Source organism: Phocoena phocoena, chromosome 1, assembly GCF_963924675.1.
Source record: "Phocoena phocoena chromosome 1, mPhoPho1.1, whole genome shotgun sequence".
Lineage (NCBI taxonomy): Eukaryota > Metazoa > Chordata > Mammalia > Artiodactyla > Phocoenidae > Phocoena > Phocoena phocoena.
The window spans coordinates 127,838,731-127,862,737 of NC_089219.1; the positions used below are offsets into that span (position 1 = coordinate 127,838,731).

Consider the following 24,007-nt stretch of genomic DNA (forward strand, 5'->3'; position numbering starts at 1 on the left):
GAGGGGGAGTGGGAGGGTAGACTGTGTGTAATACATTTCTGGATGTCATATTGTCCAGTCACCCCCTTTACTGTTTTGGATGTTGTTCTGAACATTTCTCAAGTACCGTGTGTGTGCACATGTGTGTGTCTTGCAAATATTCCACTCTAAACTCTAAAGTTTATTGTAGGCCAGAACCTTGTCTCCATGTATTTATTATTCTCCTAACCACCAGAGGGCCTGTCCAGTCCCCAGTGCTAGGTAAACAATGAATGTCTGCCATATTGAGTTCTGCTTTTTTTTTTTTTTTCAGTACGCGGGCCTCTCACTGTTGTGGCCTCTCCCGTTGTGGAGCACAGGCTCAGCGGCCATGGCTCACGGGCCCAGCCGCTCCGCGGCATGTGGAATCCTCCCGGAAGGGGGCACGAACCCATGTCCCCTGCATCGGCAGGCGGACTCTGAACCACTGCGCCACCAGGGAAGCCCGAGTTCTGCTTTTGTTTATTCTCTTTCTTAAAGATTGTTTGAGCTAAAGATTATTCCAGCTGTTAAGAAATTCCTCCCCCACCTCTGGCACTATATTGGCTCATGATCTTCCTTCAGTTATGTTTCTTATTCTTTTGCCATCTGACTGTAAGCAGGCAGAGAATGCCAAGCCCATAGCAGGTGACAATCGGCAAGAACTGGTCATCACAGCTGGCGTGGAGAATGGAATGTGCTCCCTTCGTAGAGGCTATGGCCCTGAAAAGAAGGTTTGAATTTTCATGATTCAGACCGTTGACTCTAGCACCTTCCCACCACCTGGATGGTGCATGAAGAGTTGACCTTAACTCCAGTCTTAATACCATATCCCTTGCCAGGATTCCTAAGCTAAGCCTATCAGTGCATAGCATTTCATGGATGACGATTACTGTTTAAGAAGTGGGAACGTTATGAAGGGAAAAATTAAGTTCAAAGCTCATGAGTGGCAGGCTCTCTTTCATTTTCTCTTTCCAGAAATGAATAAGGAAACATGTAGCCTATTTTCTACTACTGAACGACTTATATCCTTAATGAAGCTGACACTGTTATCAAAATAGAGAGACAAAAAGAAACCTGGATCCTTGATCACGTTGTTGAACTGCTAGATCAACCAATTCTGACATACACTTCCAAGCATGTGAGCCAATAAGTGTGCTTACTTTTGAAGCCAGTTTGATTTGGGTTTTCTGTTACTTGCATGTAAAAGCACCTTAAGTGTTTAACTGCCTAAAGACTTATTAAAATGAAAGGGTGTGATGTCTATTTTTTTCTCCAAACAACCAGTCTAATAATTTTAAGAAGGGAAAGAAAGTTTCTTTGGTATTCCTTGTTTTTGTGAATCAATTATGGTTCCTTGTGTCCAAAGGCACATTTTCCTAAAGAAATGTTCTTGATTCACTTAGAGTATGGTTAACAGTTGGAAGCAATTCAGCTCCACAAGTCTTGATTACATACTACTCTTTGCCCTGCATTATGCTAGGCACCAAGGTATATGCAAAGTGATTCTGAACAAGATATGACTCCTTTCTTTAAGAAACCTAAAATCCTTTGGAAATCAAATGTAATATAAGGAACTTGAGCTTTGTTGTCATATATTCAGTTTCAAATCTTGTGCTGCCTATTATATGTCTGGCATTATACATATGCTGTCTCATTTAATCTTCGCATCAACCGTTAAGGTCATTATTTATGAATGAGGAAATTAAGTTCAAAGAGGTAACTAACTGTCCCAAAGTGACTTGTCAGACATAATGGCGCTGGGAAATGAATGCAGGACTGAGTCCAAAACCAGAGAGGTATGACCAATGTTTAGGTGGAATCTGAATGTGCCATTAATAGGCAAGCACCCCAGACAGCCAATTTATGTCTATTGTAGTTCTTCTGTCTTGGAGATATGCTCTGAAGTCAAAGGTGGTGATGTTGGTCTTGTAAGGGCAAAAAACCCCCCTCAAACCAGGCAAAAGCTCCATCTGATGGCAATTAGGGCAAAAGGCAAGAGCATTAAACAAGATGTTTTGGTAATTCATCCATTCAATGAAGATTTATTATACCTAATATATGACAGGCATTGTGCTAAACACAATGAAGAATACAAAGATTCACGAGATCTAGTTTCTGCTCTGAAAGAGCTATGGCCTTTTAAGTAACAATAGCTGCCCTGTATCATATGTCTACTAACTGCTAGGCATTTTTCATAAACTATCTGTAATCCTTAAATGGCAATGCAATGTAAGTATTTTTGTTCCCATTCTATGGATGGGGAATCTGAGGCTTTGAACAACTAGACCCAGGTCATACAAGCAAAGTCAAGATTTGAGAGCAAGTCTGACCCCAGAGCTTGTGTTCTCAGCCACACATATCTGAAGTCTAAACTTGATTGAGAGAAGCAACATCCAATAGGTCTTCTTTTTTATTCTCCTCTCCTACCATCTAACTCTCATTCCCCGCTGCACTGAGTGCCTACCAAAGTGCTAAGTCCACTTAGGGACTCAGTGAATTCATATCATGTGTTTCCAGCTCTGTAATAGAACTCTATCATCTTCTCCTGATGCTGTCAAATGACTGATCTTGAGAAATCTGAGGTCTGAGCATTATGTTTCAAGTTCAGTTGGCCATAATACGAACTCTTGCTTCTAGTGTAGAATTGGTTGTATTATTTAGAGTCAACAAATACATTTTAAACATTTACTATATATGCTAGGCACTTCCACACATGTTGTTTCATGACTTCCATTTTGCAAATAATAAATTCAAAGCTGTAGAAAAATTGTTCAAGATCACTCAAATTGTAAATAAGTCCAGGATTCAAATTCCAGTTCTCTCTGTCCAGTATAGTTTTATGCATATATCCAAGTTTTTAATATATTTTCAAGGATATGTCCTAGTCAAGTATAATTCTGCTATACCAGATGTGGATGCTGTTGGGTTTTGTATGGTGAGAACTACTTTTATTTAAAGAATTTACTCTCTTTCTTCCTCTCACTCCACTTCCATGATTGCTTTTGGAATATTTTATGTCTACACAACCTCTGCTTTTTTCCTTGGTGTCTCGTAATTGCTGGTCCTGGCTCCAAGCTCTCTCCCATAACTATTCCCAGAGGCCATCCCTCACCATGCTACTGTCTATCAGTTAAGTTTTCATGAGAAACGTCTCCTTTGTGGCATTTACCAAAGGAAAAACAAATCTCCCAAGCTTCTCTAAATAGCACAAAGTAATGTTTTTCTCATAGTCTTTTAAAAAATGTTTTTTTCCTTTTCTTTTTTTTTTTTTCAACTTGTATGACTTGCTTCATCAGTAGGACCTAGATAGCTTGCCACATGAAAACTTTTAAGTAAACTTTCTACAAGCCTTTGGTGTGACTGAGACAGAGATTTGCCCTCCTTAGCCCCAGGTAATCTCTTGGGAATAGTTTAGTATTTTCAGAAAGAAGAAAATATCAAAATAATGGGTGAGATTTATTTAAAAAAATGATGTTTATGATAAAACTCAATAGAGGTAAGGAGCTCATTTGGGTAAGACCACACTGGTTCTTATGTATGTTGCCTTATGAAGTTCTCGGCAACAAATTAGATCTTTCTACATTTCTTCCATAAACCCATCCTGCTTGAAGGCTTCAGTGTGGTGACCCTTGAATTGAACTGGAAGAGGGAATTTAAATAGGAAAAGAGCAGGAGTCACCCACTGCTACATTTAGAAGCTGTTAAGTGTTTTGGGAGTTCAATCAAGAGAAAGTTGGAGCAAAGTAAGGGTAAGACTACTCTCCACCTGTGGAAAAGACATGTAGAAAAACAATGTCCTGGGCTTAATACCTTTCAGCAAACTAGTGAAGATATATGGACCAGAAATAATAGCTTCCCACCCCTCAAACTGGGTGAACTTGCTCTGAATTTTAAAGAGCAGAGTTTTTAGCTAAGCAAGCAAGACATGAACTTCACCTAGTCAAGGAAGGCAGTCAACCACTGGGCAGACCAGCCATTGCCTGATAGCTGTCTCTCCATAGATTATGGAGAACCAGGGAAAGACAGCCAGAAAAGGATGCCCATTGCCAGCTCCACTCTCTTCCTCCCTCTAGACACCACCATTTCTTTTGCAATGCCTTAATTATCTTTGACACAATATTTCTGAACAAGAAACGACGCCAAGACTCAGTGGCTTAAAGGAACAATCTTTTTTTTTTCATGGGTCTGTGGATTGGCTGAGCTGGGAGTGAGACTGGGCTCAGCTGGGTGCGCCTGCTTCTTACTGCAGGTCTGTGGGCAAGCTGGGGTGGCTCTGCTCCATATGTCTCTCGTCATCCTGGAGTAGAGAGCTAGCCAAGCCATGCTTCTCTCATAGAAGGAGCAGAAGCAAAAGGAAGCAAGTAGCAGCATGTGAGGCCTCTGAAAACCTAGCTGTGGAACTGGTCCCTATCACTCCTACCCATGTGGTCAAAGCAAGTCATGTGGCCAAGCCCAAAGTCTAAGAAGCAGGGAAATTTGCTCCACCCACAATGAGCTTGTGGCAAGTGTATATAGATGCAGGGAAAATGGAAGGATTGGGGTCAATTTAGTCTACAAACCTGAATCACCCCAACCCTAAAAAAAGGTGCTTTACATGAAGAATTTGAACTTCCTTTATTAAAATGATTTTTCTTCCTCACTCTTTACATTATTATCAAGGTTCTAAATCCCTTCCACTTCTCCCTTGGCCAGAGTCCAGAATTCTCTCTTCTCTTCATTTCCTGCCTCAAATTGGAAACTTTCTCCCCTTATTGCTTATCAAAGTATGATCACTTTTTGTGCTGTATTTTCTTCATAATTCTTTGGGAACCAATCTGTATAGCATCTTATTGAACAAATAATATTAATATTTGTGGTACTGCCTGTTTCCTCCCCATAAATAATAAAGGAGATAGGGTGTGTGCACACACATGCACGCACACACCCACAAACTACGGAGAGCAGTCAAAAAGAGGAAAAGTTAATTATTGGGTGGGGTTAATCTGAATGACTTCATGGAGAATTTGAATACTGAGTATAGTTTTGAAGGAAATTACCAAGCTTCTTAAGGGCTTAATTACTCAAAAAAATTTTTTTAATAGTCAAAAAATCCAATTGCAACATCCTACTCACTATCCATGTGATGAGGAAATAGATGTGTGGACTGATTAGTATTTTGCTCTTGTACTTGTTACTCACCACAAGCCTTTGTCCAGCCTTCTCAAGAACAGAGACCATTAGGGTAAAGGCAAGTGAGTGAGAGTAGGGATAGCTCACACCTAACCCATCGCCACAACCAGACAGAGCTTAGAGCCCATGCAACTTTCGGGCGGTGGTGGTCAGTGGTACGGTTCGTGAGTGTCCTGTGTCTCTCTCCCCATGTGTGCACACATGTGTGTACATATAATAAAAAGTAAATTTATGCCGTGCTTGTTGATTAATTAATACCAATCGATGATCAATAAATTGTATCATATCTGCCAGATTGTTGTTCTCATCATTAGGAACTATTAGTACATCCAAAAGTATATGTGTTTGAGTCACTAAGGTGATGTATTGTACAGTTGCTTTACTATTCTGTTTCTAAACCCAAGTTTAAGGTAATAGGGTAGAAGCCTCTTCTTGGGTGAAGTACCCCTATTCAGTGTTTCTATGCCACCCTGACTACCCTTCATCATAGCATTTACCATCCTATATTGCAATTGTTCCCTTGTCTTTCTATCCACCATTTGATCATAAGCTCTAGGAGGGCAAGTAAACAATTGTATCTGTTCATCGTTTTATCTCCTGGTACAGTACCTGTCATGTGTTAGATGCTCAATAAATAAGAAAGTATTTATTCAGAGAAATAAACACCGTTCCAATATATTAAAAAAGGACAAGTGAAGCATTTTGTAACTTGCCAAAGTTATATAACTTCTTATAATTGTTATAATCTCCACTAAAATTACCTATTGAGAAAAATTACAATAAGCAAACCCCAGATTATGAATGTACCAGCCCAGGCAATCTGATGAGTTTGCATATTATCTAATTTGGGGGTTTTATGTATAGATCTCAACATGAATGTATTCAGTGTATACATGACAACATGGGCTACAGGGCATATACACATGCTTCATGGCGGGGGGGCAGGCCTGTACCCACTGCCTACACACGGACAGACAACCACAATAGGGACAGATAAGCTTGGAGTTAACATTGAGATGGTTTCACTATGAAAGCTCCTCAAAGTTGTAATATAGGACTGAGATTCAAGTGCAAAATAAAATACAAGTCTTACCAGAAGGGGAAAAAAGCAGTTTTTCTCTGCATTAAAAAAATGAGAAGTCTTTTTTATTTTCCCCCTGAATGATAGGACCATAATGATTCAATTTCTTTTGCACCAATCGGCATCAGCCGTGAGATCCAGACCTGGCACATGGAAATTTCAGCCTTAAGTCAAATATTATTTCAAAGTTAATGACAAAATCTATTTTTGCAGTGGTCTTGTTTAAAATATTTCCCCTTAATACTCTTGAAATGCTGTAATTGAAAGCAGTTATTTGAGATGCCAGTGCATACTTCTTTAATTATGTCCTGTACCATCTGTTTCCAATGAAAGGGCAGTATCTGTTTGCAGTTACCAATCTTATGAAAAACAGGCTTGTCCCAAAATAGATTGGAACTAAAACCAGAAAGCATTTCTTTCAGAGGCATCCTTTCAAGCCAATTAACTTTAATCATTATAGAAATGTTTATTTCCCATCTTAGTCTCTCTTCACATGTAAATTCCTTCAGGGGAAAAGATCCCTTTTTGTGACTGTTTGAATAGTTCCAATTTGGGTTAATCAGAACCTGCTGGCCTGTTTATTTTCCAATTGTGAATGCTGGCAGATTTCTTGATGAAGGAGGCACAGAGTCCCCAAGGGGAGCAGATCTAGAAAAGCAGCAGATACACACCTACTGGTCAGAGAAAGTTCGCTTAACCTCCAGGGTTCCATGCTTGACTCCATGTTGTCTTCTAGGGTGGGGACCAATGAAGTGATTTGATAGGTGGGAAACCAGGACTCCTAAGTTGCATCAGGATGAAGCCCATCTCCCCAAAGGAGCCAGACATTCTCTTAGACCACACACTCACATGTCATTCTCATACAAGCTGTAAGAAAGCTTGGTGACCTTGCAAAATGCAACATCTGTGGTGGTGGCTTATAAGTGGCATCACACTACCTAGGGAAGAGTTATTTCTAAATTGCTCTGTTCTTCAGGGAAATTTTCAATCCACAGGTCAAAAAAATGGTTCATGGCATGTTTTTGGATGTTATTATTAAGTAGCTTCGTTTGTCCATCAGAGAACTTTGACTGATTTGTCCACTGATATATCCCAAATACCTACAACAAACAGTACCTGGGACAAATAGATCCTCAGTGAATATTTGTTAAATTTATTCCCTCTTCTAGACCATAACAATATGTTAATATAAGACATAAAATCTCTGCTCTTATGATGTCTCGGAGATGAAAACAGAAGGGTCAAAGACAAGACATATTGACCATAAGCATCTTAAAGATAGAACAACAAGATCATCTCTGTGCCTAGAAGGTATCTGATGCAAAGGGTCTCGGTCAGAGTTGGTGTTTATTAAATATTTGGTTAATTTAGCTCAGCAAGCGTATGTGTCTTGGCCAACACCTAAAAAAGCTACCATTTACTGAGCCTTTAATAAGTTCCATTCACTGTGATGAATGTTTTATACACATGAGCTCCTATGGTCCTCAAAACAAACAAATAGACACCCTGTGAAATAGATATAAACTATTTCCAATGTTTAGATGCAGAGCTGAAGCTTATGTATGGACAGTAATTTAGTGAGATTGAGCAGTTAGTAAATGCTAATCTGAGATTAAGAATTCAGGTCCATCTTAGTTGAAAGTCGATATTCATATGAGCTCTCTATTTTCTCACATGCAAAGCTCAAAGTGTCCAGGAAGGCCTCCTTCTAACACACCAAAGCTTAGGGATTTCATGGTCACATATTTTAAAAATCTGAAACCATGTTATCATTTGGGAAACAACAATTTCCATTCCCATTTCTCCCTTGAAGTTTCTGGAGTTGTACATTGACTGGACCTCCTAATAACAACATCCTTCAACTTTAGCTTCCTGAGCATCTGTAGCTTTTGGATCTTATGGGCTCCATCCAAGCAGATATTTTCCTTGTTTCCCAAGAATCATGAGGGTAAGTAATATATTTTTTTCTGTTTGGAATTGAAATGTTATCCTGTCACGTTGGATGAACTTGGCAGGCTTGAATTAAAAAAACCACCCATATATCCCACGCTCTCTTCCTCTGATGATTTAAATGGAAGTGTAACAAAATCCCTTAAACCTTCATAATTTAATCCCATCCCCAACTTTTCAGAAAGCCATCAGAATTCCTGTGGGACTGTCCAGTGAGAGGCAGTACAGGATGATGCAACAATGGGAAATGTGGAGGGACGTGATGGAAAGTTGGGAAAGAGAACAGAGACACCCTAATTATGCAGTGGCTGAGCATCTTCACATAGTCACGCTAATGAGTGGCTTCTGATACTGTGTGGTCAAGGAGGAAGCTGGCCTCCATGTTCTTGAGCCTGACATTCAGGAGCTATGACTCATGCTGGATCTGTAGCAGACTAACTAGTTATGAACAAACTACTAACACTACCTCTACATTAGAGTTGCTATGATCTATTTGTCAACTGTTCATTTATCACTTAATAATATCAATCACCACTTCTCAGTCTTCATGCACAGTGTACTAGATGTTACCCTAGCAGCAAGTGAGATGTATCTTTATTCAGAAATGTCGCATTTAAGTTCATTAAACACACACATACATAAATATGGGATGAAGATAAGAGCTCCCTCAAAGAAAATAAGAATGTCAGAGTACAGGTCTTTTGCCTCCTTAGGCAGGTTTATTCCCTGATAAAAGAAACTGAAGATGACACAAAGAGAAGGAAAGATATGCCATTTTATTAGATTGGAAGAATCAATATTGTTAAAATGACTATACTACCCAAGGCAATCTACAGATTCAATGCAATCTCTAACAAATTACCAATGGCATTTTTCACAGAATTGGAACAAAAAATTTTACAATTTGTATGGAAACACAAAAGGCCCTGAATAGCCAAAGCAATCCTGAGAAAGAAAAATAGAGCTGGAGGGATCAGGCTCCCTGACTTCAGACTATACTACAAAGCTACAGTAATCAAAACACTATGGTACTGGCACAAAAAGGGACACATAGATCAATGGAACAGGACAGAAAGCCCAGAAATAGACCCATGCACTTATTGTTGTTTAACCTATGATAAAGGAGGCAAGAGTATACAATGGAGAAAAGACAGTCTCTTCAATAAGTGGTGCTGGGAAAACTGGACAGTCACATGTAAAAGTATGATATTAGAATACTCTCTAACACCATATACAAAAATAAACTTGAAATGAATTAAAGACCTAAATATCAGACCAGATACTATAAAACTCCTAGGCAAAACACAATTTGACATAAATTTCAGCAACATCTTTTTGGATTCATCTCCTAGAGTAATGGAAATAAAAACAAAAATAAACAAATGGGATCTAATTAAACTTAAAAGCTTTTGCACAGCAAAGGAAACCACAAACAAAACAAAAAGACAACCCACAGATTGGGAGAAAATATTTGCAAATGATGCAACTGACAAGGGCTTAATTTCCAAAATATACAAACAATTCATAAAACTCAATATCAAACAACCCAATCAAAAAATGGGCAGAAGACCTAAGTAGACATTTCTCCAAAGAAGACATACAGATGGGCAACAGATACATGAAAAAATGCTCAACATCACAAATTACTAGAGAAATATAAATCAAAACTACAATGAGGTATCACCTCACTCCAGTCAGAATGGCTATCATCAAATAGTCTACAAATAAAAAATGCTGGAGAGGGCGTGGAGAAAAGGGAACCCTCCTACATTGTTGGTGGGAATACAAATTGGTGCAGCCACTATGGAAAACAGTATGGTGGGTCCTTAAAAAACTAAAAATAGAACTACCATATGATGGAGTTACCAGCAACCCCACTCCTGGACATATATCCAGAGATGCACCCCAGTGTTCACTGCAGCACTATTTACAATAGCCAAGACATGGAAGCAACCTAAATGTCCATCAGTAGACGAATGGAGATATATATATACACATATACAATGGAATATCATTCAGCCATAAAAAAGAGTGAAATAATGCCATTTGCCACAACATGGACAGACATAGAGATTATCGTACTAAGTGAAGAAAGACAAATATCATATGATATTGCTTATATGTGGAATATGAAAAAAAAAGATACAAATGAACTTATTTACAAAACAGAAATAGATCCACAGGCATAGAAAACAAACATGGTTACCAAAGGGGAAGGTGGGGGAGGGATAAATTAGGAGGATGGAATTAACATATACACACTACTATGCACTACTATGTATAAAGCAGATAACCAGTAAGGACCTACTGTATAGCACAAATACTCAATATTTTGTAATAACGTATAAAGGAAAAGAATCTGAAAAAGAATCTATCTATTTATATCTGAATCACTGTGCTGTATACCTGAAACTAACATGACATTGTAAATCAACTATACTGCATTAAAAAGAAATAAATTAAAAAAAAAGAATATCAGGATAGGGCAAAAGTCAGTGTGTTAAAATGAAAAAACTAATAATTAACAATAACAAAATTAATATTTATTTAGTTTCTACTGTGTGCCAGGCGCAATGCTAGAAGTTCCATAGTAACTTTATAAGAACCCCTTTGAGATGAATATTCTTATCTATATTTTACAAATGAGAAAATTGAGACTCAAAGAGACTAACATTAGGTTCCAGAGCTAGTAAACGATAGAAGCAGAATTCAAACCAGCTCTTCCTGACTCCAAAACCTCTGCTCTTTCCATATCAATGCAGTTTGTCTAAAGGATCATTAGTAGAGAATGTGGTACAGAAAATTTTGTCCTCAAAATTTCATTCATAGTGGATGACACAGATGGAGGTGGCAGAATTAGAGAAGGAAAAAATGCATTTAAGAAATAAAATCTTATACTTCACAAATTTCCATGTCCTTTGAAGTCTTGAAAACGATTTTTATGAATCAATTTAAAAATTTCCTGTGATAAGTGGAAATTTTAAATATATGCACTTAATACTTATGGGAGCAATGAAATGAAGCATTGAAATTGCACCATCCTGAGCTTCCCTATGTAATCATGCCTCCATCGTTCAAGCTCCTGAGATTTAGTCCAATGGCAACAATGAAAACAGTCAACATGCCTGGTTACGATTCTCTCCAATATCACCCTTTAGGTCACTTTAAACTTGAGCCTTGTCATCCTGTTTTACTGATCTACAGGGAGTGTCCATTGTAACACATCAATGAGGAATCTCCAAACATTACCAAGACTGTCTTTTGGTTTTACTGAAGATGGTGGCAGAAGCAATGGCATCAGTTTTCCTATTCAGTCATCATAATCATTATCGCCAAATTAATATGCAAGTCATTTTGGGAGCTCTATATATTAGCTACAAATTTTCTATGCAGTAAACATGGTTTATATATAAATTGTAAATTTATCCAACTAATTTGTTGAAATAATTCCAATGAATTGGAACTGCTAGGACTAAGGATATCAAAAATTTATAGTTTTGAGTCCACACTAGATTTTCCCCTACTATATAGACAGGACCTCATTAATCTTGTCCCCCAGTGTTTATGTGGGTATGTTTCCTAAAACTGTACAAATGTTAAATATTTAATCTTTGGTAATATGATATTACAAAGAAATTGCTTTTCTTCTGTTACTGTTAAGCTCAGTCATCTTCATATATGCTTAATCCTTACTAGTCACTTGTGCTATTTCATTTTCTTCTGTTTTTTTCATTTCCCTTGGTATACCAATGTCTTTGTTACTGGTTACTAAGAACTCATTTATGACTAAGGATGTTAACCATTTGCCATGCAATGCAAATGAAATACCATATTTTATTGCCATCAATTTACTATGGTGTTTTGTACTTTGGTTGTGTACTAAAATAGAATCATGTTGTGTTTTTTAAAAAAAAGTAAATTTTGTTCTGTTAAGGAAGGAGATTGAGAAAATAGAGAAGTTAAAAGCTTACCATTGGATCCTGGAAATATTCCTGAGCTGGAAATTAAAGTTCTATTTTCTGCTGCTTCACTAATTAACTTTCTACTTGGGTGAAGTCACTTCACCTCTCTGGGCTTTAGTTTTATCAGGTATTCTATCAAATTAAGGAGATGAATTTAATGCTGTTAAAGATTTCAGTGGGAAGTTTTGGTATCCAAATCTCACCCTACTCCTACCTCAGGGTTCTCTGCTGAAGGAGATATTTCAGCAAGGCTAAATAACCAAATGGGAAATAATATGCCAGCATTTCAGGAGTGGAGCTCCTTGATTAAGTCATTCTAGAGCATCTTGGACTTTGAGACTATATTGGGCCTTCCTTTCCCTACTCCCATCTAGCATGACTGGATCTGGGCAGCATATTCCAAATTTACGTAAATAACTAACCTCATGGGTAATAACAGACAACTTGTCTCAGCCATCCAAGTGCAAGGAAACATTAGGTCAAAGTGTGGGTGAACTTTCTCTTCTGAATGGACCAAGGCAGAAGTAGTGGATGGAAAAGAAGAAGAAGAGAAGAATAATCTCTCTCCTCCAAAAATGACTTCTAAGGTCATTCCTGGTATTAAGCGTCCATGGATTGATGAAGCCACTGCCTATTAAAAAACCAGGGCTAGGGCTTCCCTGGTGGTGCAGTGGTTGACAGTCCAATCGCCGATGCAGGGGACACGGGTTCGTGCCCTGGTCCAGGAAGATCCCACATGCCGCAGAGCGGCTGGGCCCGTGAGCCATGGCCACTGGGCCTGAGCGTCCGGAGCCTGTGCTCCGCAACGGGAGAGGCCACAACAGTGAGAGGCCCGCGTACAAAAGACAAAACAAAACAAAACAAAAAAATCCCCCCAAACCAGGGCTAACATATAATGACTATCATTCAAACTGAGACATGTAGTGAAATTGAGGATTATATATAAAGAAATGAGAATGAGGTTAAACGCAGAGTTTTAATCAGGACAATAGATATCAGAAGACAATGGCATAATATATTTAAAGTGTTAAAGGAAAGTCAGTAAACCTAGAATTTTTCAGTCAGCTTAACTATTATTTAAGAGCCAAGGGGGGAAACACAGTTTATCATACACAGTCTTTCACTGAAAAAGTTATCAGAAGATGTGCTTCATGACATTATCACCTTTTTTTTAATCATGAAGCACTATGTAGCATTATACCAGGTTAAGATGGAAAGGAGAAGCAGGGGTACAGGTTTTCCCTCTCAAAATACCTAAAAATGAACAAAAATATTTTGAAAAGGCCAAAACTATACATAATACATATGTTGTGTGTGTTTAATGAAGATAAATTGTTACATTATTAATATAGCTTACATGTGGTCCTACAGGTAAAGAGGATAGACTTAAAATTTTTTCATGTCCATTCCAAGGCCTGAGTAAAAACAACTTAAAGCATTGTGTTATCTGAATTTTACAGTTGTATGTATGTGTCTATGTATAAAATTATCTGTTTCTATAAAGGTAAATTGTACAATCCAATATAATTTATTTTAATCTAGTTCAAGTCGTTTATACCAATTCAGTCCAGGTCAGATCAGCTCACTTAAATTTAATTGAATACAACTGCTTGCTCTAATCTTGGTCCACTTTCATATTAGTATGAGAAAGTAAAAATCCAGCCCCAGATAATAGCTCTCTGTTGCCAGTGTTTGTTCTAGCCACCTTCCCAATTCCCCTTTACTCACTTGACTAGCTTTTTCCATTTCTCATCTTCTGAATCTTTGATCTTTTGGCTTTGTGGCCCTGATCCTATTACCTGCTTTAGATCTCTCTTTATTTTGACAACTTATTTGGACCAGTTTCTGTGTCCCATTAATTTTAGTCTGTTGACTTCTTATGATCCGTTCAAGTTTGATGACTTTGCAAGTCAAAATAAGAGACACTTGGTTAAAGACTAGTTTTAAAAAAAGTCACCAGACTATGAGACTATACGTTGACCTCCCCACAAATTTATAATGCACTACTGTGCAGTGAGACATAAAATGGCAAAGAAAGACCATGTATATTGTGAACTAAAAAGACAATGATGCCTCAACTCGTTTACCTCTGTGCTTCTTTGTCCTTGATTCTTTATACCCATAGCTTCCCCTAACTGGATAGAGCCCAAAAGGCTAACCCAACCTAGAACTCTTTTTATGTGTGCCAGTGCAATTCCCAAACGCATTGGGAGAGGCAGGTGCATAAATGAGGCCCAGCATCAGTCCAAAGTTCTAAAAATAAATAACTTTCCAAATAGTTCAAAGAGATAAAGAAGGCAGACAGGCTCTATATGGCTGGTAAAAAGTTGGCATCAAGGGCAGATGATGGATTTGAACTACAGTTTGCTGTATTTTTATGCTTTGAGTGACAGCATAAGTATCTTCCTGCTATTCTTGGCAAGGCAAAAACTCAAATTTTGCCTTTGGTGTTTTTATCCTTACTTTATTATTTTTTAAACTGTGGTAATGCAAAACTGAGAAAAAGCATTAAGTCATCCTCTCTATTGCTCTGGCCAAAGAATTACTTCCTATGGTGTGTATTCTAGGACTTCTATGAACTAAACTAACCTTAAATTATGGTAATGTTTTCACTACTTTCTCTGGGACATGTCTCCCAAATCTAATTATTATTATGTATTAGATATTTATTTCTGATTCTGGTTTCCAAATTTTCTACTCATATTTCTCTGAGCTACATGTATATTATTCAGTAATCATAACATGGGGTTACAGCCTTCATATTAAGAAAGGCATTTAAGCATTTCCTCAGTTAATGTACTGAGAGTGGGGATAGGTACGTATAAGGGAGTGGGATGTTACAGAATCTCAGTGAGGACCTCTTAACCCCCAAGATGTGACATCTGTTTAAAGGTAATCATTGCATGTTATATTGAAAGGAAAATAAAACATCAAAAGATAGCTTGGTGGATGACTGAACTGGGACAGTTCCAACTCTTCATTATAGTTGAGAGAGCCGTTCACCAACTATCAATAATTAGGCTCAGCCTTTATTGGATTCTCAAGCTGTTCTATAAGGTCTTTCTATTCTTTCTGTCAAACCTTGAACATTTTCCACTCCTGTGTGAGCTGAGATGGTTTTTTAGCTCACAGCTTCTTGATAGTTGTTCTTCCCCCAGAAGAACGACTGTACTTTGCCCAGCATTGTAGAATCTTGCCCTAAGCATGCACAGCTTATGATTTGGCTAACTAAAGTTTCAAGATAGATTTCTGGAGCTGATAAAAAAGATATCCACTTTGACACTTCTATTTAACATTTTACTGGAGATCTCAGCCAATTAAATAAGGCAAGGAAAATAAAGATATGCATGTTGGAAAGGAAGCTATAAAACAGTCTTTATTTCCAGATGATATAATCACGTGCATAGAAAAATCATAACTCCTCAATGTATTATAACTAATATGTAAATTCAGCAAGGTCACAGAATATAAGGCCAATATACAAAAATTTAACTTTAAGTCTAAATACTAACAACAAAATATGGAAAATAAAATTAGGAAAACAATATTTACAATAGCTTTGAAGAATATAATATACTTAAAGACAAATACAGTGGTATATATGTGAGACCTATGCATGCAAAACTATAAATACTGCTGAAATTAGAGTTAAATAAATGGAGAGATGTGCTATGTTCATAGAATGAAAGACTCGATAGTGTTATGATACCAATCCAGAAATAAACCCATACTTTTACAATCACCTGATTTTTTAACTAAGAATCCAAAGCAATTCAATGAGGGAAAGAAAGTCTTTTCAACAAATGGTGCTGGGTCAACTAGCTACCTATATGAAAATAAGTGAGCCTCACTCAACCTACACCTTACACGATCACACAAGTGATTATTTTGAAATGGATCACACAAGTGATTATTTTGAAATGGACCACAGACTCAAATATAAAAATCAAGTATATATAGTTTCAAGAAGAAAACAAAGGAAAACACTTCCATGATGTTGGTGCAGGCAGTAATTTTCACTAACCATAAAAGAAAAAATGTGAAATCAACTTTATCAAAATTAAAACTTTTGGAAGATTCTGTTAAGATAATCTAAAGACAAACCACAAATTAGGAGAAAATATTGTGTGTGTGTATATATATATATATATATATATGTGTGTGTGTATATATATACGTGTATATATATACACGTATATATATGTATATATATATACGTATATATATACACGTATATATATACATGTATATATATAACTTTAAAAAAACAAAAGATTTGAACAGGCAGTTTACAAGGACAATATGCAAGTGGCCAATTTGTATATGAAAAAGTACAATGTACTCTACACCATCAATCATCAGAGAAAAGCAAACTAAAACCTCAATTAAATACTGATTGATACTCACTAGAATGGTTAACACTTAAGGACTGATAACGCCAATTGTTGAGGAGCACATGAAATAATTTAACCTTTTATACAATGCTAGTGGGAATATTATATGGTAAAACCACTTTGGAAACATTCTGGCAGTCTTTCATAAAGTTAAATATATACCTATCTATGATCCAACTATGTCACTTTTAGCTACTTACCCAATATAAATGAAAGGATAAGTTTTTAAAAGGGAATGTTCAGAGGCTTCCCTGGTGGCACAGTGGTTAAGAATCCACCTGCCAATGCAGGGGACACAGGTTTGAGCCCTGGTCCAGGAAGATCCCAAGGGTTGCAGAGTAACTAAGCCCGTGCACCACAACTACTGAACTTGCGCTGCAGAGCCCACATGCCACAACTACTACAGCCTGCGCACCTAGAGCCCGTGCTCCACAACAAGAGAAGCTACCGCAATGAGAAGCCCGTGCACCACAACAAAGAGTAGCTCCTGCTCACAGCAACTAGAGAAGGCCCGCGCAGCAACGAAGACCCAACGCAGCCAAAAATATAAATAAATAAATAAATAAATTTATTTATTAAAAAAAAGTGAATGTTCAAAGCAACTTTGTTCATAATAATTAAAAAGCTGAAAATAACGCAAATATCCGTTAACCGATGAATGAACAAACTGTGGTATATCCATGCAGTGGAATACTACATACAACACGGCTGGACCTCAAAAAAACAATTATGCTGAGTTAAAGAAGCCAGATACAAATGAGTATAGTTTGATTTCATTTAATAATGTGATTTTCATTCAACTGTTCTGTAATAGTGAAAACAAATCTACAGTTCCCTGGGGTGTAGCAATGGGTGGTTAGCAGGAATGGATTGTGAAGGGTCAAGGAAAGACATCTCTGGTGTGATTAAAATGTTCTACATCTTGGAGAGGGTAACGGTTACATGGGTGTATACATTTGGACAAATTCATCAATCCTTAAATCTGTCCATTTCATTGATATAAATTATACTTTAATATAATTTATATTATACTTTAATTTTAAGAAAAATTTATAATGAAAAAATTCATACTATAATTTTGCTCTTTGATCTCAACTCTCCATATATGCCTACCCCATATTTTTTCACTCTGGATGAGTACTTGAGTATAAAATTAAATTTTATTTACTTACAAAGTTTGTGGCCCTCTTTATTTAACCACAAGTATGCATTTAGTACCCACGCCAGGCATTGTTATGTGTCCTGGAAATACAGCAATAGTTTTTTCCCAGGGATCAGCCTAGAATCATCTTCAAAGAAGCCAATCTGACAGGGGCTGTAAACCAGAGATGTACTTGGCCAGCCAGAGGAAATGCTGACTACATTAAAGGAACTCTTGGAGTTTTGATTATTAAATGAAATTAGACAAAATAATTACTGAAATAAGTTTCGTGAGTAAAATCACATTTGAGAGTAACCAGAGAAGTCATGGGACCTGCTCTAGGTTTCATCCAAGAAGTGGGGAACAGCAAACCCCAGAAAGACAATTTTACCTAGTAGTGTAGGTAAAGGATAAAGACTGTTGTTAATATTGGTGTTAGTATTGATGGTGATAGTTGACTTGTTTGTTTATTTTGCACTTTATCAAGATCTACTCTTTCAATATAACAGTTATTTTCTGTTCATTCCTCATAAAAGCATTGTCCAATAGAACTTTCTGTAATGATAAAAATATTCTAGAGCTGAGCTGTCCAATTTGGTAGCCACTAGCCACATTTGGCTACTCAGCACCTGAACTGTGGCTTGAATGACTAAGAAACTAGATTTTAAATTTTATTTAGTTTTATCAATTTAAATTTAAGTAGCCATCTGTGGCTAGGGGCTACCATATTGGACAAGTTATTCTCAAAGGTACATGTGTACTGATTGATGTAGTTACAGTGCCCAAAGACCTGAAAGGCATTGGAGTTCTCTGTAAAATGTTGCCTTGGCTCTAGAAGGTGAATTAATACACTATTTTCCCATGCAAATGTACTTGGCTTTATTGGATAGCACACATTTTTAACCTCTACATCTCAGTCTCTGTAGGGTAGCTCATGACTTTTCTTTCCTCATTTCTCATAAGGCCACGGGGTCTCATTCCTGAGCAGTCAAACACTTACAACACTCATTGTTCCTTCAGTAATTTTTACTTGTGCTTAAAGCACTGGGAAAGCCATTGGTGATTATAACTGTGTAGTTCCTACCTTCATGGAATTTACTTCCTGCTTCAGAGGTCTTCTACCCAGTGAGCCTCAAGGAAAACCAGGTTAAGTAGTTCTACTCTAGACCTCAAGGAGAAACTTGTATTCTTCCCCTTCTACCTCTTTCTTCTTCTCCCTTTCCTTCACTCAGTATCCTTATCCTTAGGCTAGTCTTCATGGATTTTATTTTTCATCACAGTGGTACAATCTAAAGCAACGTTTCTGCAGGCTCTTTGTTGAACATTCAGTTCACACAATCATAAATTTTATATCAATTTAAAATTTAGTTATCAAAATTTTAAATAAAACTCCTAGTATTGAAAATCATACATTATAATGAGTACATTATTTCATTGATATTATTTACCAATTGTGATAGTACATGTGTTTACTTCTTGATCAGTGGAGTCAGCTTGACTCATAGGTCAGTTGATTCCATCCTAAATGGAATAAAACATAGTAGTTAAAAGCAGGGTGCATTTCTTAGTTCCCTCTCACATGTGTAGTTTTGTTTTCCTCTGATTTGCTTTGTTTTCCTCAGTTCTTTTTTTTTTTCATTGCTCATAGCAGCTTTAACTGTAATAGCCCAAATTTGGAAACAGCCCAGATGTCCTTCAACAAGTAAATGGTTAAATAAACTGTAGTATGTCCCTACAATGGAATTTTGTTCAGCTAAAAAATAAAATAAAATTTAAAAACAACAAACTACTGATACATGTAACAACTTGGATGGATCTCAGGGCATTACGGTGAGTGAGAAAAAAAAACAATCTCAAAAAGTTGCATAATGTATATTTCAATTTATGCATCATTCTTGAAAAGACAAAGTTAAAGAAATGGAGAACAGATCAGCGGTTAGGCAAGGAGGGAGGTGTGACTTTAAAATGGTATCTCCAGGGACTTCCTTTGTGGTGACATTAACAGTTCTATATCTTGATTAGGATGGTGGCTATATGAATCTAAACATGATAAAAATACATAAAGCTGTACACAAAGACATACCAAAAAAGGAATTTGTGCAAAAACTGGTAAAATTGGAATAAAGTCTGTAGGATAATTAATTGTATTTAATCAATGTCAATTTCCTGGTTTTGTACATGTATAGTACATGTATAGTATAGTATAGTACACGTATGTACTATAGTAATCTAAGATGTTACCACTGAGGGACACTAAGTGATGGGTACATGGGACCTTTCTGCACTACTTTTATAAGTTCTGGAGTCTATAATTATTTCAGGATAAAAGTTTTAAAGCATGATTAACTGTATAATTTTGAATACTAGAAAAACCAGAAAATGTAATTTAGAAAAATATATATATACCATAGCAATAAAGCATACATATTACCTTAATAATAACTATAAAAATATACTGAAGGGAAAATGAATCTATAAGACAGTTAAGAGAGAAAATCTTAAACCTTTTCTTTTTGAATTTATTTATTTATTTTTGGCTGTGTTGAGTCTTCATTGCTGCATGGGGGCTTTCTCTAGTTGCAGCGAGTGGAGGCTACTCTTTGTTGCGGTGCGCGGACTTCTCATTGCGGTGGTGTCTCTTGTTGAAGAGCATGGGCTCTAGGTGTGTAGGCTTCAGTAGTTGTGACTCACAGGCTCTAGAGCGCAGGCTCAGTAGTTGTGGCACACTGGCTTAGGTGCTCCGCGGGTATACCTGTATTCTTGCCAAAAATCAAATCTGGGCTTCCCTGGTGGTGCGGTGGTTGAGAGTCCGCCTGCCGATGCAGGGGACACGGGTTCGTGCCCCGGTCCGGGAAGATCCCACATGCCGTGGAGCGGCTGGGCCCGTGAGCCATGGCCGCTGAGCCTGCGTGTCCGGAGCCTGTGCTCCGCAACGGGAGAGGCCACAACAGTGAGAGGCCCGTGTACCGCAAAAAAAAAAAAAAAAAAAAACCAAACAAACAAAAAATCAAATCTGCATCTCATCAAGCTTCTAGATCAAATTTCCAGTTTGTAGAAACTACACGGGACAGAGGAACATGCTAGTGACACCACAGAATGCAATACGCAAATCCAGACTATAGGAAATTCTACCAAATAAACATCTCATTTCTTTCCACAAATATATGGCAAGGGAGAAAAAAAGAGGGAAGGGAAACCTGTGATTTGTAAGAGATTTAAAAGACATGTCAACAAAATGCAATGTACAAACACTTTGGGGTTCTGATTTGAAAAAAAATGTAAAAAATTTTTAAAATTGTGAGACAATTAGGAAAGTTTGAATACTAAGAATTTGATCATATTAAAGAATTATTGTTAGTTCTTTTAGGCATGACAATGGTATTGGTAGAAACCTTTTAGAGATACATATTGAAGTATTTACAAATAAAGGATATGATCCATGGGATTTGTTTCAAAATAATCTAGTTGAAAAACGTAAACCATATATAGATAAACCATATTTGGTTGTGTTTGATAATTACTGAGGCTGGGTAATAGGTATATGTAGATTTATTATAATGTTCTCACTACTTTCATGTATGTTTTAATATTTCCATAATAAACAGTGTAAAAAGAGGGAGAAAACAGGCAGAAAAGAATAACGGAAACAGTCTAAGCTTGTGGTTAAGAATGCACCTCTCTAATCGACTGCCTGAGATTGAATTCCAGCTCTCCTACTTATTAGCTGAGTGACTGGAGCAAGTACTAAATTTTCTTGTGCCTCAGTTTCCTCATCTGTTCAATGGGGTAATAATGGTACTTGTCTAACAAAGTTGCTGAGAGTCAGTGAATTAATACACATAAAGCACTTAAAACAGTGACACATACCTATATATGCTAATACATGTTAGCTATTTAATGAGAAGTCATCCTAATAACAAGGAATTAATTTTGAAGCTCAGCTAGAAAACGTTCCAACACCAATCATTTGGTAGTAGCTTCCTGAAGTCTTGAAATGAGTATGATTTTGAGACCAAATGTGGGCACAGCAAAAGATAACTTAGACTTCGGTCTGCAAGGGTGGGGAAAGTGGATGCATGTGGAGGTATTTACCAACTCTCTTCTGTGAAGCCCAAGAACCAATGACAGGACAGTTTCCATAAAATTACAGAATTTTGTTACTGGAATCTACTTTATCCTTTTCTTTTACTGAGGTGATAACTGGGGACCAGAGAGGTCAAGTAATTTGTTAAAAATCACACAACTGGCAATTAAACAGTCCCTAGAATCCAGATCTCAAGATTCCAGTAAGACAAGTTACGTTTCTTATATCCCAGCATGGCATGTGTGGGGAAGTCCATTCATCCGTGAAATCAATTATGACTAGAGCTGTAAAGTACCTTATTTGGGGAGTTCCCTTAGTATTGGGAAACAGAGAAAGAAATAAGTGTGGTAGGGCTGAATAGATCTAGAACAGACAACCAGACCATCATTTCTGGGTTTTTAGGAAACCAAATCATTCCCTGCCATTCAATTCTTTGTTTTACAGGATCAAGTTTCCAAAGGATTTTATAGGTCAAACCTTAGGCAGTAGTGCCCAAAGGTCCTACTTCAGGTCTCCGGTTTTCTTCATGGCTGATGAGACCCCTCCAAAAACTCAAAAATGACAGTGGTGTGGATCATTTTTGAGGTCTATTCAGAGACATCTGAAAATATCATTTATTTGCCTTGAAATAAAGGAAACATTTATTTTATTTGAGAGTGTCCTAACAGTTCACAGGGAACATCCAAAGTAAGCATATTCTTTCCCAAAAACAGTTTTCAAGAAGGGTGTATATTTCTTGCACTGCCAAGAACAAAACTTTCATCTGTGAGGAACTTGAGAGCTAAAGTGTATTTCAAAGACATATTAAACCTATGTCCTAATAGGTCAATTATTCTTGAGAAATTTCAGTGGCTGAATTGAAGAAATGTTCACAAGGAAATTAAAAATTGAAGTTGTTATTCAAAATTTTGCCTTTTAAATGCGCTGTTAATCAAAATGGGCCTTTACAAAAGTCAGTCAATGTTTTTTATGTCCCCTCATCGTGTAAATTGTTGATGGGGAAGAAAACCATGAAGCAGTTACTACTCTTAGCTACCATTTGCAGAGAAGGAAGCATTTTGTAAACTAAGCAGTAATTTCAACAAAGTAGTTTAGTGTCTTAAAGACAAATTTTTCAATAGCAAATATGCCTACAAAAGGACCACTGTTCGGGCTTCCCTGGTGGCACAGTGGTTGAGAGTCCGCCTGCCGATGCAGGGGACACGGGTTCGTGCCCCGGTCCGGGAAGATCCCAGATGCCGCGGAGCGGCTAGGCCCGTGAGCCATGGCCGCTGAGCCTGTGTTCTGCAACGGGAGAGGCCACAACAGTGAGAGGCCCACGTACCGCAAAAAAAAAAAAGGACCACTGTTCTAGTAATTATTGAAATACTTGTAGTCCCCTTAACATCATGTCTTTCCTTATACCTTTTCACATATTTGTGGTTATTCTTTGCTACTATACTAAAATTTGATAAGCAGTGATTTATTAAAGGTTAGTTACAGTGTGGAACTTGAAATCCTATCAAACTTTTCACACTCTTTTACATTAAAATCCATTGGTCTGTCTTGCACTTTGAGGAGATTTTTCACTCATGTCCAATTTTGTAACATCATAGATTGGTAATTTGGAACACACTGATTTACTTAGTTATGCAGATCTTCCAAATGCTGACACAAGGTCACATTTATTAATATCACCGCCAAGCACCAACTTCATCAGAAAAGTCTTTAAATATTGGGAAGCTGTCAAACTCATGGTGGTGGATAAAATTTTCCAAGATTCGAATTTTCTCTTTAAAACTTTAATTTTATCATTGGCACCAGATACTTGTTTTCCCCAAAGTGACATACTCACTTCACTCGTTTTTGAGAAAATGTCTGCCAAATACCCAAGTCTGAATAACCATAGTGTGTCATTCCTTCTTTCAAATTAAAAAAGAAAATGTGTTTCATGAATAAAACATTGAGTTCAACTCACAACTCAGATAATCGCACAAGTGCTTTTCCTCAAAAATAAGAAGTCATTGCATTTTACTTTGTACAGAAGTGTTTTATGCGTCCTTCCCATTTCATTACACAGAAAATTTAAAAGACTTGTACTAGCTTTGCCTGTTTTGTTTGTTTTATTTACTGTGACTACTAATACAGTTTGGTGCCACTGCATTGATTCATACTAAAGGACTTGCAGTTTTACCCATCAATGCTTTTGTACCATAAGTGCATTATTATGAAAATACTTTTGACCTC

The 24,007-nt window shown here is 37.2% G+C and overlaps 1 protein-coding gene across 1 annotated transcript in view; it reads left to right on the forward strand.

Annotated features, from left to right (window-relative positions):
• The first annotated feature begins 584 nt into the window (after positions 1-584).
• The window catches only part of MROH9 (maestro heat like repeat family member 9), a 126,864-nt gene continuing 103,441 nt past the window's right edge, over positions 585-24,007 (forward strand). The window contains exon 1 of the mRNA XM_065901292.1: positions 585-731. Coding sequence (XP_065757364.1) covers positions 585-731 — 147 coding nt within the window. The remainder of the gene's footprint in view (positions 732-24,007) is intronic.